A 19,178-nucleotide genomic window follows, 5' to 3' on the forward strand; every position below is an offset into this window, starting at 1 on the left:
GGTAATGAACACCATGTTTCCATGGTCAGTTCGGTACCAGGCTGGCCTTCCCCAAGGTTGGTACAGCAGAAACCCAATTTGGCTAGAACGAAGTGATATCTTCCAGAGAGGGAAGCAGGTCAACTCATCTAACAAACTCATGTGTTGAGCGAGACCCTGGGGCTTTGCATCACTTTGTCCAATTGTGGTGGGTGGAGAGGCATGCCTTCAGGGAAGGGGAGTAGAACATATGCAGCTTGCATTGCCGAGTTTCACTCTTTTCTGTGCTATGACTTCAAGAGGCTTGTGCCATGCATGGTAAGCAGGTCAGCAGCTCTTTGTGATCTACTGTGTTGAAAGCTGCAGAAAGGTCTAGTAGTAGGAACATGGAGATACTGCCTGTATCCATAGCCACAAGGAGGGACGCATGCCTCTAACAAATCTCCCCACCCCCAATACATTAATTAGCAGTCTGGATAGGCTGGTGGATAAGCACCTCCTAAATGAATCTCTGCTTGTGTAATGCTCGGGCACAATGGCCATTTTACCTTCTTTCTTGGTTCATTTTCTCTTCTCTCTGTTCCCACTCGAAAGCATACAGAATCATGGAAAGCAGAGGTAGAAAAGGCCTACCTAGCCCCAGCACATCTAGTTCATGTGCCCGAGCTTGTGCAAGAATGAGCCCTATAGAACAATTTTCAGTGATTCCTCCAGCATGAGTTGCACTTCTTTTTTGGATGAAACCTCCATCACTTCCTTTAGGAGACTATTCCATAGCAAGAGCTTCCAGCCTGGAAATTTCTGCTGATATTTAGAGTGGCAGAGGGTGGGGACAAGTGGTGAGCTAAATTTCAGAAATGTTTAGAATGGAAAAAATAATTTTGTACACAAGTTTTTTTCCTTCTTGGTGCATTAGCTCAAGAGATGTGTGTAAACATGCCTTTTTAAAATGCTATTTTTATTTGTAGACATATGTACTTGAAAATTATATAAATTAAATTATACTGTACACAAAAATAATGAAATATATCGTATTAACACATGAAAGAGAATGATGACCTTCCTGTATATCTCTCAGTACTCTACCTGTAACCCAGGGGTTTTGCTCAAACCCATTTCAGGGTAGTTCATGAAATGCCAGTCTAGGGTTTCCAACTCTACAGTTCAATGCTAAATCTCAATTAAATTTGGAAACTAGATTAGCTGAAGGAGCTGCAAATAGCTTAGCCAACCGCATAGATATGAGACTCCAAATGCCAACTTGCTCATGTAGTGTAGTCGTAACATTTGAATGTCTACACCCAATATGTACAGTATTACTTTAAAAAAAATAACTTAAAAAGGAAAAAAAATCAGCACACTTTTCAGCTCTAAAGAGTATAAGGGAATCTGCAGCGATGGGGGGCTGGGAAAAGAAAATTCTTACACCTTAATTCTGTACATATTGCATAATGGGACATTGTGCACACTTTCCTCCCACCTTAGACTCCATTATAAAGTCTCCATTATAAAGTCTCAACTTTATTTAAAATGGCAAATAAAAATCTCATCTTAAGGGGACAATCATCAGGAAAGCAGAGAAATCAGTCAAGTCCTCACTTTTCATCCATCCCATCTTCTGGGAGGAGGACAGGTTCAGGGCTTTGGCTGGTTTTCCGTAAACAAAACCCACAGTCGAGTTCAACATCAATATTTCCAAAGTTTGCCTGACATGCCTTTCTGTACCTGCATAAAAAAAGGAAAAGAAAAATATGAATGTGCACACTGGCCTGATGATAAAACACTGATCTAACTTAGTATGATTATGGCAACAAGCCTGTCTCCTAGTGGCTTTACACAAATTCACATGGTCTGGGAACCCTGCTATCTTTGTTACACCAAAAACTGTTCAACTCTATATAACATGGGATCCTTCACTGTCATTTGTCACAGAAGAACATTTAATTTAGGCATATGCTTTTAGTCTGGTTATGTTAACCTGGTATATTCAACTAGTCAGACTGTTTGTTCCCTAAAAGTCCACTGCTACCTGTATCAACAATGAGAGAATCAATTAAATATTTTCAAGCAACAACAGTAATTAAGTTATTATGGAAGCACCCGTCATAAAAACAGGTTGTTACCCATAGAACAGCAGCAGCTTTAGGTGCTCATTTGTTTTGATTCTCTCCTATACTTGATACATAAACGTCACTCCCATTGGTACTAATCTGAATTCTGTGCACACAGCAAAATGTGAACAGGTTGCTTAGCATAGCACTGCAGTGCTGTTGAAGTAGCTCTAATTATTGCACAAACTATCTGCCACTGACAAATGATGACTGTAAAGTAGACACAAATTGTTGTCTAGTCCTGGCATGCCACTGCCCCGCCCCACCACATACCAATAAGAAAAAACAGAGTTGGCTGCTGTGACGAGAAGAGCCGCTGCGTAATGCCAGAAGAAACACATGGTGAGGAAATTGAAGTTTCCACGGTCAGTCTGGTCCCAACCTGGCCCTCCCCATGGTGGGGACAGCACAAACCCAATCTGGTTAGAAGAAGAAAAGATTAACCATTTTACAGCAAAAGATGGGTATCAGCCCCTCTAGCACATCTCTGCACTTTTTAATTATTATAGCAGCCTTAGCTTTTAGTTGAGATATGGACAAATCCACCCATGGACTAGAAGCAGAACGCTCTTGGCTCACTAACCACTGCCCTCACCAATTCCCCCTGCTTGCAATAACCTCTTGGCTTGACAAACTTTTTAAAACAGGGGGATTTGTTAATGATACATGGGTCTCTTAACTCTTCGGACGCCAAGAATGAATAGGCTCACTTTTACAATTCTGAACAGAAGGACTAACATGGGGCAAACCTCGACCTAGCCTATTCCTTCTGCTCTCCCCTTCCCCAAACCCTTCTCCCTAGCACTAGAATTTGTCTAGTCCAAGGTGCTGGACACAAGGAGATTAGAGAGATTTCCTAGACAAGAAATATTATATAGAGTGGTTAAAACAAAGACTCTGGAGTCAGGCAACATGATTCTGTCTCTGACTCATTAACAAACACTCACATTAACAAACAAAGCCTTTAAAGGCAGGTGAATGCTACGCCTATTTGACAGGTAGAGAAACTGAGGCAATGAGCAGCAAAGTGACTTTCCTGAGCTAGTACAGTGCATCCCAGGCAGAGCTGGTGAGGAACCCTGGGCTCCTGACCTTCCGTCTGGTGGCCTATCCACTGGAAAAATTAATGCAGGTCTTACAGCTCATGGGTTTTTGACATGGCCTGAGGTACATATACTGTACTGCATTGCCAACTTTCACAATTATATTGCAAGTCTCACAGTATTTGGTGAGTTTTCTACTCCTGATTTTGGGGGGGCCCAATTCAAGATTTTGTAATATTTGGAGTGGTCAATATTGCATATATAGTCAAGTCTCCATATAGTAGCTGCAGTGCAAGACAAGAGCATGAAACCTATGGTTATATGGTGAAATATTCAGGCCAATTTACAGAATCCAGAGATTAAATCCTTTTTGACAGTGACTTAAATACCTTAAAGAAGTTTTTATTGGTCTTACCACATCCTTTCCCCATAAAGTGAAACTGGGTGAGCAACATACCATTATGCTACAACAGCTGCGTAGCAGTACAAACACAGATGGATGTTCCTTCCCAAAGTAGGAGCTAAATGATTTAAGGATCCAATGGGAAAAATTCACCCATGGTGTAAAGCCACTGAAGGTAATAGAAAATTTGGCCCAATGTGTCATTACCAGATTATCTGGAAGAATGAACAGCTATATAGTTACATGGTATTTACTAAGAAATACCTGGCAAGATCACCAATAATTAAAGGATACTAACCATTGGTCTATAATGAGTAATGTTAGCTCTGTGGGGCAGGGGCTGTCTTTTTGTTCTGCGTTGGTACAGCACTTAACAGAATGGAGTCCTGCTCCATGATTGGGGCTCCTAGGTGCCATCACAATACAAACAATAACAGCACTGCCTTCTCTTCTTCCCCTGTCCCCATCAAACCTATAGTTCAGCTGAAAGTATCAGATCAGAACAACTGACCTGCCAGAACCAAGATCCCTGGAGGATGAAGAAACTGGTTCTGAAGAACTCCAGGATGGTGTGATCCCGCAGGAACACTTCCATCAGGGCACAAAGGGCTCCACCAAATATAGCGATGAGCAGCAAGGAGTGGAGGTGCTGATCCAGAGCAGTATTATTGTAGTCATGGAAACAGAACAGGAAACCTGCCAAAAAAATCAAACCACATTACATAATTAAATTCATCAGTGACCATAGGAAGCGTGGGTTGCATTTAATGGAATAGATAGATACTTTTTTTTTCTGCTTTGTGCATGTGCAACTACCTGCCCATTAGGCAAAGATGGATATTAGAATTTTATGGGACAAATCAGGTGAGTGCTCCCCACTCTAATAATCTTCAGTCATGGGGAGCGGCAAGGAGGATAACACATTATACCCCATAGTAGCAAGCTTAAAAAAAATGGCACCCAAGACTATCTGCTTCCTCTAGCAAGGCAGAGCTTAAAGCTTCTTTTCCCCTAGATTATAATGTCTGCCCCATAGGACATCAGACAGGTGTGCCTGCAGTACCCAGTCCCACTCCAAAACAAGCAGCAGCAATAAGAGTCAGTCCCCATCTCGGAGCATAACAATGAGCTTTATACTGAAATTTCTTCCCTGCCAAGGATCAAGCCAAGAAAAAGAAGCTCCGTTTTGGTCCACCATAAGTCACCCCACAAGAAGGATCAGGTTAGGGTGACCAGACAGCAAGTGTGAAAAATCAGGACAGGGACTGGGGGGGTAATAGGAGCCTATATAAGAAAAAGACCCCAAAATCAGGACTGTCCCTATAAAATTGGGACATCTGGTCACCCTAGAACAGATCCTAAAAACACAACCAACCTCCTTCCCCATAATCACACAGGAGGATGGGAGAGGGGAAGGAGCTTCCTCTCCCTAAACCACCACTGCCATCTAGTGGCTGTAAATTATGCAAGTTTGGTTCCCCTCTTTAGCTGTCCCGTAGTGGACATACACTATTGCTGCCTTTGTTGCCACACAATATGGCCGAGTTGAGATGTTGCACCACCAAAAACAAAAGGCCTTGGGACTGTTTCATTGCCCTGCTGGATGTGTGTAATTAGAACTGGGCAAGATGCTCACAACAAGAACACAAAACCTCACCAAACTGGCCAGGTTTAATTGCAGGTTCAAACCTTGGGCCACGTGCATTGAGAGCTTCAATTGAGGCTCTGAGACTTTTCACATGAACCTGGGGACCAGTCACAGTTTCATATTCAACCCTATCAAAATGTGACCCAGTGACTGGTGAAGCAGTTTATTAGATGTCTAGCTATGTTCTCTCAACCAACCTTCTGTCATCTGAAAGTTCTGTCAGCCAAATTGTTCAGCCCTTTTATCATTACTTACTACTCACCTTCAGTGAACATAGCCACAGACAGCAAGAGGCGATCCAGTCCCAGAGACAGCTTGAGCGGGGAATAGGCGAGAACATCCACAATGCCCGAGAGGCCATAAAAGAGGTACATGGTCGTGTACTGCCAGTTAATCAGCTTCTCCCAGCTGTAAGTATCTCCACTGTAGAGACCCATGTGGGGGCCATCGGGGATGAATTGCTCAGCCAGCATCCCTAGACAGTAGAGGCAAATACAGATCATGTTTTTTCCTTCTAAATGAGGATAGGAATCAGAATATCCTCCAGGCTGGAGAGAATGAGAAGTCCCAATGGAGTTTGTTTAGGATCATCCATTGGAGACACTTCTTGGTATGCAATTCATAAAGCATGCTTGTAGGGTGGTGTAGGGTTTGCCTGGTTGTTTTTGAGGATGTTGTAAGACTTCTATATAAAATGCTAAAATGAACGCCACTAAGGCGTCCGAAAACAGAACCATCCATTTTCTGCCACGGGGTAAGTCCACAGAGTCTCTGATGAGAGAATACTCGCAGCATAATAATGTCAGGTTTTTCATGGGCCATTGGGCTGCTGAAGAAAGTAGTGACTAATAGTCCGTCCTTACCTGCTACAGCCAGGAAAGCTTTGGCTGCCCCTTCGAGGATATCCAGTTTCTGGATCCAGCGGCTTGCCTGATTGTCTGCATTCAGCGTCCGGCTCAGGTATTTCAATGGGTATTTCACAGACCACCCAAGCCCGAAGACCAGGAAGAAAGTGCCTCTAAGGGCATTGCCTTTGAAGCTTGACATCACTGATCCAACTTGCTGGGTACCTGGACCTGAAAGGATAAAAAACAATGTTCGAAGTCGCCCTGTCATTGATCACCCTGACAACAGGATGACTCAGAGGAGCCTTGCCTCTCTAAACGCAGTGCCCTAGAGTTTACAATGTTGTCACACCAAGGCACTTGACTTCCAGTGAAATCCCAATGCACGTCTCTGTCCTTATAACAACAGAGTGGTAATCAACGGCAATTGGAAAAGAAATATAGAAGGAGCCATGGTACCACTGGAGGAGAAGGGGGAAGGATTTGCATAATAACTGGATTGCCCATGGCAGGGGCTTTTTAATGCTATGGGAATCATAGAACTGGAAGAGACTTTGAGAGGTCATCTAGTCCAGTCCTCTGCACTTGTGGCAGGACTAATTATCTAGACCATTCCATTGCTATTATCTTACAGAAGAGCATGGCAGCTGGATGCTTTTTAATGGGAAGGTAGCAAAGTTATTGCTGGCAAAAAGCAAGTAGGTAAGATTTTTAGGAACATTAACTCCCTTCAAGCAAAGTAATTAATAGGGTGTGAGTCCAGCCAGCCAGGTTGGATGTGATTTCTTAATTGCTCCAGAGGACTCTGGCTTCTTTAAAACTTGAATACTGAACAACCAAGATAAACAAATGAGATTCCTATAAAGTTAAGGTGACCAGACATCCCAGGTTTTGGGGAACAGCCTAGCGTCCCAGGTACAAAAATGCAAGGATCACAGAGCACGTATGGCAAATGTAACAATGACTACATTGGCATGTTCATGCATGATTCTCACATCATACATGTGAGATGCATTGACACCATAGTTAGAGATTGAATCTTCAGAGACAAGGAGACAGCTAATGTCTGAGGGCATTGTTTTCTGTGTTGGAATCAGAGAGCAAGGCCAGGAGGCTGGAACCGGTTGAAATTAAAAAAAAAAAAATGAAAACAGAAGACATTGAGATCCAATGAGCATTTCTGGCCATGCTCTGGGAAACTGTACACTTTGAGGAATATTAACTGGCACTCAAGATCTAGCAAGAGGTCCAAGAAGCAAGTGCAGCAAGCACAGGAATGCACAAAGAGTTATCATTCAAATGCTTGCTACAATTCGCACGCTGGGCTTTAAATAAATATTCTCTGGAGACAGCCTCATTTCCTCTTAGTACCCTCCTGATACTTAAAACCTTCCTTTTGCCTTTTTGTACCCTTCCATTCTTCTTCATGCATTCTTCTGTGTCATTCTTGCACTGGGAAACACAACCCCTTTTGTGCCACACAAACCTGCCTCTCTTTCGTCAGATCCTCAACACTCTCCTTCCACTAAGATTAATAATAATCCACCAAAGAGAGAGACAAACATGGTACTCTAATGATATTGAACTTTTCCTGTGTATATCATATGTTAGTGTCCAGTTTATACTGTGAACCCCTGGGGGCAGTGATCATCATTATGGAATGTTTGCACATGGGCTGTCAGAATCTAGATAGACAAAACCTTGACACATTTTTTAAGTCCTCCCATGCTAGGGAGTAGTTAGGTGTGCAATTCAAAATTAGGATAGGGTGTGGTATAGACAGGTACTGGAGATTAGGGATCAGGATGTCTTTACAAAACCTCAAAAGGTTGGGTTTGTGTTTTGCAAAACCCAAGTCAGGATAGATTGGCTCTGGCCTCATTTTCTCCAAGTGGAGTTGGTTCAAATAAGTGTTCTGGTTTTGGCTCATCTTTACTCCTATTTGCTCAGATAAAAGCATTATCCTTTATACCACCAGGGCCTACCTTTCATTCTTACTTAGGATGCCTATGTACGAGTTATGATGGGTCTCAGCTTAAAGTAACTCCCAAAAAAATCCCCATTGACATGACACAGGAATACCCATATATTTCTTACCATGGACAGACGTTAATAGTAGGGTTTCTTGGAAATCAATACTAGAACTAATTGTATTCTGTGGTCCAGCTGGCATAAATCGTCATAGCTCCATTAACCCAAATGGAGCTGTGTTAATTTACGCCAGCTGATGATCTAGCCCAGTAGACATATTTATCAGTAACCTGGCATACGGAGTGAATGGGGAGGGAGCAAAAGCTGCTGTGAAATATTTAGGTTGGCGAAGGATTGTGAAGAATGACAAAATGAATTTAAAAATCTTAACGGGCAGCCAGAATGGCAAAATCAAATTTAAAATAGTAAGTGTGAATTAATGAACACCGAAAGGAACATTGTAAGCCACTCAGAGTAGTCGGTCTGAATTAGATTATCTTGCATGCAGAGGATTGGGGTGTTATTGAAGAATGCCATGTCTTAATAACTCTGTGCACTGAACAATCTATGTATTGCCATAAGTGAACAAGATGTTTTGCAGAGAAATAGGAAGACAATGTCTCCATCTCAAAGATCTTACATTCCAAATTAGACAGGAAAGGGGAAAACATCCAGAGAAGGAAGGAGAAAAAGGTCAATTGGTGCCAAGGGAAGACTGTATTTTCCTTCTTGCAGGACATGTACACTGTAGGTGTTTGTTTTGCTTTTGTTGTTTCCCCAAATATAATTAGGGGTCAGAGAGGAAATGGATTGCACCAGAGGGGAGATAAGTGGCAGAAGCTAAGACAAAGGAAGTGACTTTTAGGGAGGGAATCTGAAAGCAGAGAGTCTATTAAATACATTGTGTGTCATACATAAAATTATACTGTACGCTCTTTGGGGGCAGGAACTAGGTTTTATTTGCTGATTAACATACTTGGCATAATTTTGGGCACTGTACCGATAATAAAAACAACCTTTTCTGGACTCTGAACTCACCATTTTGACAGATAATAGTTTAGAGGCACACCAGTTGGAAAGACAGTTTTTTATTTATTTATTTATTTTTTTAAAAGAATTACTGTTAGCACAGAGGTCAGACACTTTCAAATTACAAAAACAAATAAACACACTCTTTCAACCAGCCTCATGGCGCTATCTGTGAAACCTACTTCATCACATCTCCCGCTTTATCAGCTGTATAATTTAGATATAAATCCATGGGGAAAATGATGGCCTAAATTCTAAGCAAGTTGCAGTTTAGAAACAAACGCAGAGCAGTTACAAAGAATCAAAAACTCAGGTGGTATTTTACAGAGAACTCATCTGCAGTCCAATAGGCTGGGAATATGGCTGTGGTCAGAGGGTATCATTACCTGAGTTTCCCTTCTCTCTGTTCTGGCAGGCTGCAATGCTTTTGAGATTTTGATGTCACTTGCCTGATAGTCAGATGAGGCACCTGCATTATCGCCCTAAAGAACATTTCATAGTTGCATTGACTACTGTGTTCAGTCTCCCCTGATTCCCCACGTTCTGTTTTTTAGCTGTTCAGCTCTAATACCTGCTCTCTTTTATATGCCTTCTCCCCTATCTCAAATACCCCAGGACCTTTTTACCTAACAGAGATGGGTTCAGCTTACTGCTTACTCCATAACAGAACACTGGTACAACAGTCTGTGCACAGAAATGTGCTTTGTTGCATTTTAAATAAATCAGGGCTTTACAACCTCTTCCCCCAACAGGGAAGACAGGTGCCTGTCCAGGAGGAGAAGCAATAGAAGAAGCAATATGAATAACAGTTATTTCTAGAGAGGAATTTGAATCAATGCCCTAAGATCCAAGCAGCCCTGGACTTCATCTGAGGAAGGGGCCTGAAATACCAACAGCGTGTGGGAACGTGCCCAGCTGTGTTGATAAATACCAGCCTAAGCCACAAAGCCCTTTGGCCAGGCACTAGAGCTCGACAAAGTGGGCCCATTTAGACATGAACATTCACAGGGCATTGCAAATCCCTTTTCAGTTTGGCAAGGTTGACATCCCCTTTCCCAAGAACAGGGTTTAATTTGCATGGGAGAAGGGGACATGGCTGTTATCCCTGCGAATAGCTGAATGTGCACGTACCCATGACTAGTTGTGCCACAAGTGCCTTCTCTCTGCTTAGGAGTAGTCCAGTCAGCCAATCAGGAGACACAGCAATACCATGTGATTTCTGGTGACCAATCACAGCACTTGTGGTAAATAATTCACATACATTCATAAAAAACAAACAATCAGAGCCTGCTTGCAGGTAATCTGCCAAGAGGAGAAAAGAGCTTGTCAGCTGGCTGCCATGCACGCACACCTGGAAGCATCTGCTTTCTGGCTGCTTGCTAGCTGACTTTGCCCAGTGGTTAGGATGGTGGAGGGGATCCCTGAGGAAGGAGGGACCTTCAGCTCAGCATAGCCCTCCAACATCCTCCAAATCACCAATCGCTGGAAGATCCTTTTCACTAAAGATCACAAAGCTTAAAAGCCAGGCAGTCCTCAAAAAGCGACTCTTTTTTGGGGGAAGAGGGGTTAACCATGGGTACTCAAACACACCTCCCCAGCATCTCTTCATCCAGGTCCCTTCCAACAGCATGAAGCATATTCCCAGTGTTCCCCCTTGCATCTAGGTAACCCTTCCTTCCAGCTCCTTAGAGCTTAGAAAGCTCAGAAAGCCAGGTTCACACACAGACCATTCAGCATCTCCCCATGGGAGGGAGGAGGAATTTACCTGTGCTGGCTGCACTGCCTGTTTCCTTCCTGCTGCAGAGGTGAGGTGCACCTGTTCCCACTCGCACTCCAGATGTGAGCAGCAGCAGTAAGGAGAAGTGAGATGGAAGTCCCAGATAAGGGGAGGAGTAGAGCAGGGAGGTGACTCTTAATCCGGATGCTACACCCTAAACGTCTTCAAACAGATCAGAAAAGGTCTGAGTTAACCAGTTTTCACAGTGATTGACACCTGTTTGCTGCTGTGGATTTCACCATGAAATTAAACAAATAACCCCAACAATAATTTTTATTCTTGTGATAACCAGGCTTACTCAGGTTACATCATGTTCAGGTTTTTATGACTGAAGAGAGCCTGGTCAGTATCCTGACTAGTCACGTTTGTTTCAGTTCAATAGGATGGGAGAACTCAGTAGAGTTACAAGCTGGAAGTTCGTAAAACCTTTCAGGCCTGAATTCTCAGTTACATTAATGCCACACCACATGGCTTTGACAGTGTGAAGCAGCTGTAACTGCCAAGGGGCTCAAGGGTGTGGGGGTAGGAGTTAATATAATTGAGAATTCAGGCCATGGGTTTCATAAGTTGAAGCAGAGGACTTGTGAAATTTCCTTCCATCATAAACAAAACACTCATTCATTTCTATGAAGATTCAATTATAAAGACCTCTTTATCTATAAGCACTCACTTCTTTCATCTAACATTCCGCCACTAACCCTCCACTGAGCAGCTGCTCAGTATCATCATACCCACATTAAATAAAAGACGACAAGTTAATATAGCTACTTAAACAATTGCAAAGGTCTCATGAGTGTAACATCACAAGTAAATACAAACTGCTCCTTTAAGCTCTTTTCCAACCCCTTGAAGTCTTTATGGGCTGCATATAGAAAGGTTGTAAGCACCTCAGGGCAAAAACCTTGTCTTATAGTCTATTTACAGAGCATCACACCCTCTATGGTGTTTTAATACAAACCAGCATGGTGATATGCATCTCATGCTTTTGTTTAGGACCATAAGTAAGATCTAACCAGAGACCAGGAGGCTTACAAATGAGTTGGTTGATGAAGTGCACTGCACCTACATGCCATGCATTAGTGCATTTTTCAGTGCAATCCAAGTACGGACAGCCAGGAAAGCCTCCCACCCAACGTAAAATACCCAAAGCAATACTTCACTACTAACACTAGGCTACCTCGTACCAATGGCTATTACCTCAGATAGCTTTGGAATGATATCAGTAAGTGTCAGGTTCTGAGGAAGCACCTTTCTCACACAAGTGCTTATTCAATTATTAGTGGTCTGTGTTTACCACAGGTGCCTATTCTCGGGAAGAGGGAGCGGGGGGAAGATGGGGTTGGTGGTGGCAGAGAAAGGTGAGGATAAAGTGACTTCACAGAAGTTGGTCCAGTAGAAGTTGTTACCTCACCCACCTTGTGTCTCTAATATCCTGGGTCTCACACGGCTACACCACCACTGCAAACACTGGTGAGGACAGCCAAGGAAGAGGTAGCCTCTGTCACTTCATCGCCGCACCAGCATACAGGGACACTAGTACAGTCAGCACCCCAGTTGCTAAGCAACACAGCTGGGAGATGGAAAGCATTCACCTCTGCTTTCATGACCGTTGACAGGGACTAGCATCAGCAGAGGCCATCTGGGACTAGTCAAGGAAACCCAGTTGGTGAGGCCGGAAGGAGGGCTGGGAAGGAGAGACTTTGCTGTCCTCTCCACCCAGCTCGACAGCTCAAACACCGCTGAGGCAATTATCCTACCCAAGAGGAAAGGCAGAAGCAGTGGCAGGTGTCTCAGGCAAACAGCAGCAGTGGAAGAAGGTCCCTGCCTCGCATGGAGGGGAGCTCCACACCTTCCAGTCTCTCTCTATTCCTAGCTGTGAGGAAAAAAAAGATGCGAGGACAACAGTTCAGGCCACGATGAATTCTCTGTACAAGGGAGGCCGGCCAGCTCTTTTAGCCTGAACTGGAGAGAAACCCAGCATGGCAGAGTGAGGCAGGTGAAAGCAAGGGGGGGTGGTGGAATTTAACAAGAAACCTGAAGAAAAAAACAAAAACAAATAACCCAACCCTCACTCCTGCACATGGTTTCACCCAGGCTTAGCCTTTAAGACCCTGAGAGAGAGCTGGCCTGGCATCCCCAGCATAGAGAACATACAACTTGGAGACTCGGGTGTGGAGAGGCTCATGTGGAAAGGGATCCTCTCCCAGCCCTGCTATTTGGCATGAAGGGCCTGCCAGTTTCCCCTCAGAGGTGCCTCACCCTGCCTAGGGATCTGAACACCACAAACAGGGCAGCTGCTCACTCATCACCGATCAACGTCTCTGTCAGTGACACCGTGCCCAGGGCCGGCTTTAGGAAATGCGGGGCCCAATTGAACGACAGTTTCAGGCCCGGCAGGCAGAAAAAAAAAAAAAATAAAAAAAAAAAAACAAAAAAAACACTTGGCACGGGCTCTCACGCGGTGGTCGGGGTCTTTTTTAGGGCGGGTCCTTCACACTCAGTCTCCTCACTCAGCACTGAAGGACCTGCTGAAGGACCTGCGAAGAGCCCTGCGCCCGCACCGAAGGCCAAGGCAGCCGAGAACCCCAGGAAGCGAAGGACCAGAGCGAAGCCACCGCAGTGCCAGTGAAATGCAAAAAGCTGGCCCAAAAAAAAAAAAAAAACTAGCCAGGGGCCAGGAAAGGCGCTGGGGCTGGGAGGGGGAAGGCGGGGCCCGATTCAGGGGGCCCGGGCTGTGCCAGGTACGGTACTACTGGTGGTGGCAGCGAGGCTGCCTGGGGAGAGCTCTATTCCTGCCCACGCCTTAAACAACAAACCAATTTTGACTAAAAAATTGCCAGTGAGCGAATCCCCTATGGTCCTTGATGGGTTGCCCCAGGGTTGAATTGCCCTCACTGTTAAAAAATTTACACCTTATTTCCGACCTGAATGTGTCTAGCTTCAGCTTCCAGCCATTGGACTGTGATATACATTTCTCTGCTAAATTGAAGAGTCCCGGTCCTGTCTCTCACTTCCTTAGTGCTTTCCAGCTGTCAATCTCAAGCCCATTTTAAAAAAAAAACATTAAATTAATTAAGCCTCAACCTCCCCTCCCTGGAAAGCAGGTGGGACCTAACCCCATTTCACAGGTGGTAAAATTGATGTTTAGCCACTACTAGGGAAATGTAAGTGGAAGACCTAACAGCTGGAAGGAAAGAAGATGCAATAAGCAGCAGCCAGCTGCCAAATTGACACTTTCAGGCATAAGGTGCTTTTCATTGCCAAATGTAAAGGGCCAGTGATGAGCAAAGCCTGCTGGGATAGGTTTCCATAAAAGGGTGACTCTACAATGGTGTGTTTCAATCAGCTGTAAAGACAGAAGTGGCCACGTTTCTACTTTCCTTTGTGGGAAAGGGACCTGACTGAAGGACTTACCCAGGCTGAGGCAAGGTGTATGAAATGGCTCCATTTTTTTAAAAAACAAAAAAAGGATGTTATTATAAAAATCAGAGTGAAGTTTTGACAACAGCTTGGTAACATGAGGTGGACAATACCGCCATTATATTGTGCCTGGAGATATTAATGCACATGTCCCTGGTTTTAGACTGGTCAGTAACAGAACTGGGAATAGAGAAGCCAGAAGCTGAATTCACCAGTGGTGTGAGTGGGCACAAATCCACTGAAGTTTTATGCTGAGCTCAATTCTCCTCCCCATCCTACCCTTGTGAGATGACCATACTTGAAGTTAATGAAAAAAAATGGTGATAATGTTTGCCTACTTCACAGGGGAATTGGGAGGCTGATTTAATTAAAGGCTTAATTAAAGGTTAATTAAATGGCTTGAGTTCTGGAGATGGATGGATGCTAGGGAGGTGTGAAGTATTATTATTGCCTCTCAAACCAGCAATATAATCGGTGAAACAAGTGGTATAAGTGTGGGCAGGACTTGTTCTGCTTCCTACGCTTTGATTTCAATCTTGCGTAAAAGAGGCAGTGGAGGCAGGCGTTGGTGGATCCTATCTTTAGTTGAGGACATGAAATGAGTCCTGCATGGACTTTCTGTAGTAATATTAGACTTGTTGCAGTATGGAGCAACAGCAGGTTTCTAACTTAATTCCCCCCCCCACTTTTTTTTTTTTTAGGTTAATACTGTTAAGATTGAAAAAGTGAGTCAGACTTAATGTTACTGATATTATCTTAAGAATGATCAACAACATCCTCCAGCTCCATATTATCAGATTACTCACGTCTGCAACAGGCACTCGTAGTAGCAACACCAGCCACCGCTCTGGAATGTGATCTTGCAGCAACCCCAAAGTAAGTCTACAGGAGTCTAAAAAGGGGGGAGCGGAGAAAGGATATTATCACATGTATTAAAGTCTGTGTCTGCCTTCTATGGAAGGATAAATTCGCTACATAGATATTCCCATCAGAGAAGGAAAATCAGGCCATGTCTACACTACAAAATTATGCCGACTTGACTTACATCTGCATACAGCTGCCTCTATTATTAAATCGCTTGTGCGTACACACACTTGGTTCCTTGTGCTGGCCATGCGTGTCCTCACCAGGAACTCTTGTATCGATTGTATTGTCAGTGTGGGGGCATTCTGGGGCAGCTCCTGAAAGCCAGTAACAGTCAATGTAAATAACACAGTGTTTACACTGACACTACATCAACCTAATAACTTTGATTGTGACTCTCTGCTCGGGAAGGTGGGGTCACTAAATCAGTGTAGAGAGGCACTTACATCTGCAGGAGCCAAATTTAAATGAAGACACTTTCACAGCTAGATGGACACAAGGCAGCTCACATCAGCTTAACCATGCAGTGTAGAACAGGCCTCAGGAATAAGAAAGCAGACATAAAATGTGGCTAATTGAAATGCTTGAAAGTATAATTAAAAATGTGGGTTTGTGTCTTATATATTTTAAATCAATTGTAAACAAAATAGTCGAGCATAAGATTTCAAAGTAAGTGGCTGATGTTAGCATTTAAGCTGTGGAAACCAGTTAGTTCACTATTTACTTTAGTCATGTTTTGGGAAGGGTATAAACAAAGCAGGCCGGATAAAGTTGTTTTGATTTGGACAATATTAGTTCCTTTCTGCAATAGCAGACCCGTGGCAGGGGAAACACCTGTAGGAATGTCTCCCCTTGGCTTTTGACCAATGTCAGCGCCTGAGGTTCTGGATTGCGATTTGGACCCATGTTTTGGTGAGGTTTATCATGAAGAGAGACCATCAAAACCTCCCCTTTGATAAGGTAATGTAACAGCATGAACAGACTCATGCTCCGGGAAACATCTCTTGATGTGGACATTTTTGCCAGGCATCTCCTTGTCTTTAATCTTACCTTTTTTGGAGAAGACTGAGAAGGCTGTAGTGATATCAGCTCTGCTTCATTTTGGAGTCCTCAGATTTCCTTGATCCTCTACAGTCCAGAATTGGACCTGTGTGTAGTACAGCCCAGAATTGGACCTGCACTAGTCAGTGGTTGATTATCTTCTGACAGAACAAAACATCTGTGCTGTTTTCTTGAGGCCCATTAGCTACCTTTCACAATGACAACATGTCTTCAGGGACAAGTGGAGTCTCCGCAGGCTAGGCTAGATGGAGTCCACTGAGTGGTTTTGTTTTTTCCTAAAACTTCCCATCAAGAGGAAAGTGCTACCTCTCCACCCCCCATTTCCAGTTTATACGAAGACTAGGGAAAATTGTGAGACAGATGGTTTGGGCTTGAGTGCTATTGTGTTTGCTGCCAACTTGGCCCAAACACCAGGGATTGAACCAGAGCTAAAAACATGAACTGCTACAACTTGAGCTAAAGAGCCAAGGCTCTCCCTTTCTGCAGGCTGGGCACAGAGTGGGATCTGTAACATGATTACCAGTGAGGTACATTATTGTATGCTATGACATTCATCTCTGTCTCTCCAGGTCATTGGATTCATGCAGTGTGAGGGTCACTCAGCTTTGTCAATAATTGTGTAGAGGATGGGGCTTGGAAGAAAGCGATCTGTCCAGATAAGACAAAGGTGATTTCAACAGGCATGGAAATAGCAGTTAAAAAGAGAGAGAAAATATTAGCCCCTTTAATTGAGATGGGGTGGGGGCAGGGAGCTAAATCTTAAAAACAAACAAACAAACAAAAAAAAAACACCCCACTATTGAAGGCATTTTGCAACCACAGGGGTCTGGCTGAATCAGTTAGCTGCTTCTGGGTGTCCAGAGAAGCGGGGGGAAAGGGGGGGAAGAAAAAGCACCGTTGGTCATTGTTTTGGCTTTTTGTGCGGAGCAGACGTTGAGAGGGTCTTTTCAATATACTAGATTATTTCAAAGTGGGACCATAGTTGAAATAAAATTTCCCACTCCCCTGGGAAAATTAGAATTCCCTTTTGAGAGGCTGTGTAACAGGCAATAGATGGGATTGCATATTTTCTCTCTTCCCCCTTTCCCAGTCACTAGATATGATGATACTTTGGAAGAAATATGCTTCACAGAGAGAAAACAAATTAACAAGCATTATACTGATGAATTTTAAGACATTTTTAGAACTGGAGAGTCAATGAGGCAGAAGAGAAAAGTTATTCCAGATGGTAGGAACAGCCGAGGAAAAAGAAGCGCTTTGCTACAATTGTGACCAGAATGTGATGAGAGATAAAAAAAGATGCTAGATGAGAATAGGGAGTGACAGAAAAAGCAATTTATTTGATCGACAGCAGCATGTATGGCCCTGAAGAAATGGAGAAAGACCATTCTCACTTTAAGGAGCTCTCACAAAGAGCGGAGCAAATCCAATGAATGTTTCAAAAACCAAGATCAATTTTGATGTTGATCCTATCTTATGAAAATAGATTTCAATCATTTCTTTTGGGAGAGGTAGGGGGAGGAGAGATGCAAGGTGACTATCATCTAAAATCTTGAGTCATTTGTGCAGTATACACCACCACCTCCTCTTCTAACTTCTGCTGCCACCATCTGGTCATTTAATTTTTACATTTTTTAAATAAGCAGAAACCCTCTGCAGTGTCACCTCAGTTCTACTTATTGTTCAATTAAGATTATTTTCACTCCTTTGCAATTTAGGTAATTCAGCTTGTCCCCAATTTGGATATTGGCTTACTTATGATCAGAGAAGAAACAAAATTCTGAAAGATGCTCACAGCAAGTTTTGTGTCATTGTAAGGGGGAAGGAATGATGCAGCTTATTTAGGTAAAACATTCCAAACACATTATTGGGGGGAAAAATGGTTTCTGAAAAATGCCTATTGTATAAAATAGTTCAAATCCTTGCAGTTTACAGTTCAGGCTCTTGTCAACTGGATTAATTGGGAGGAGATGCTGTTTCTTGATTCTTTACACATCAATTCATTCATGCTTCTCCTAGTATTCAGGAATGCAAAATAAAGCTGCTCAGTGGAAGGAAGAAAAAATAAGAGAGTAGGAAAGCAAGCATTCAGGTAAAGGTATGCTGTTAGTTTTTGCAACATTGTTAATTAGCAATAAGATTCCGATTCTAGACTCTTTAGACAGCATTAAAAAGTCTTCTCATCATGCACACACAAGTTCAATAGGGCATTAACATGCAAACCATGCCTTCCCTGGGTGCATAAACATACACCCACAGATAGCTATAATTTGAACCTATTGTAAAATGAACAGGTGTTCAGTTAAGCCAGGACAAAAACAAAATCAATTCCCATTCTACTCCTAGCAGTTATTAAAACACACTGTAGTCTGTGACAGCAGAGCATCATTCATATTCAAGGATGTAAGGATTTGAACTTTGGATGTTTGCAATGCAAATATATATATATTTTTAATTCTCCCTTAGCATCCCCACAACCAGCGTCAGACCTTTCCGATCTGAACTAGGAAGCGGCATTTCCAGTGTCTCTCTGGATCTAATTATCTGGCAAAGGCAGGTTGAAGAAAGAAGAGAGCTTGGTCAGCAAGTTCTCTTAATGCCCTTGGCAGACGTTTCTCTTTGTTGTGTCAGAAGGGACCAGACACATAGCAGCTGCTGGTATAGGCAACAACTGAAAGTTCATTACAGTATCCTACTCACAGGGAAAATGACTCTCTGCCTATCCCTATGGCAGCCCAGAAAGGGACGCCTCATTCTCTCAGAGCTAGAGGGAGGCACACAGGTAGGTGAGAGAAAAGTCAGATTATAAGAGACAAATGCCCCAATAATAAAATAGTGCAAGCCTCAGGGCCTGAAGATTCAGAGGGATGAAACTCTGCTCCCTCTAGAGAAGGGGAAAAGCCATCATTATTTACAGCAAAGAATCTTTTCACCCACGAAAGCTCATGCTGCAAAACATCTGTTAGTCTATAAGGTGCCACAGGATTCTTTGCTGCTTTTACAGATCCAGACTAACACGGCTACCC

At 43.3% G+C, this 19,178-nt stretch overlaps 1 protein-coding gene and 1 long non-coding RNA gene across 3 annotated transcripts; both read right to left on the reverse strand.

Moving 5' to 3' along the window:
- Window positions 1-1,048: 1,048 nt before the first annotated feature.
- LOC120375445 (transmembrane protein 45B-like) lies at window positions 1,049-12,729 on the reverse strand. Of its 2 annotated transcripts, XM_039496083.1 has the most exons (8): window positions 12,222-12,729; window positions 10,795-10,968; window positions 10,161-10,248; window positions 6,048-6,260; window positions 5,447-5,659; window positions 4,048-4,232; window positions 2,364-2,509; window positions 1,049-1,704 (listed from the first exon to the last, which is right to left on the reverse strand). In XM_039496083.1, exons 3-8 carry the CDS (start codon window positions 10,162-10,164, stop codon window positions 1,575-1,577), a joined length of 891 nt encoding a protein of 296 aa, XP_039352017.1. In that variant the 5' UTR covers window positions 10,165-10,248; window positions 10,795-10,968; window positions 12,222-12,729; the 3' UTR covers window positions 1,049-1,574. The 2 variants fall into 2 exon arrangements, with proteins under 2 accessions (XP_039352017.1, XP_039352019.1); XM_039496085.1 differs by lacking the exon at window positions 10,161-10,248.
- Window positions 12,730-15,063: 2,334 nt separating this feature from the next.
- LOC120375448 lies at window positions 15,064-16,210 on the reverse strand. Its single transcript, XR_005586550.1, has 4 exons — window positions 16,141-16,210; window positions 15,537-15,629; window positions 15,272-15,407; window positions 15,064-15,118 (listed from the first exon to the last, which is right to left on the reverse strand). It is a non-coding gene; the product is annotated as an uncharacterized LOC120375448 (long non-coding RNA).
- Between the last annotated feature and the right edge of the window lie 2,968 nt (window positions 16,211-19,178).

The sequence above is a fragment of the Mauremys reevesii genome, linkage group 12, assembly GCF_016161935.1.
Source record: "Mauremys reevesii isolate NIE-2019 linkage group 12, ASM1616193v1, whole genome shotgun sequence".
NCBI classification, from domain to species: Eukaryota; Metazoa; Chordata; order Testudines; family Geoemydidae; genus Mauremys; species Mauremys reevesii.

Coding starts and splice junctions, on each gene's coding strand:
- LOC120375445 (XM_039496083.1), bottom strand. Junction 4,233..5,446: donor TGTGGCTATGTTCACTGAAG/GTGAGTAGTAAG, acceptor TTTTTTTGGCAG/GTTTCCTGTTCTGTTTCCAT. Junction 1,705..2,363: donor AACTCTGTTTTTTCTTATTG/GTATGTGGTGGG, acceptor TTTTTTATGCAG/GTACAGAAAGGCATGTCAGG.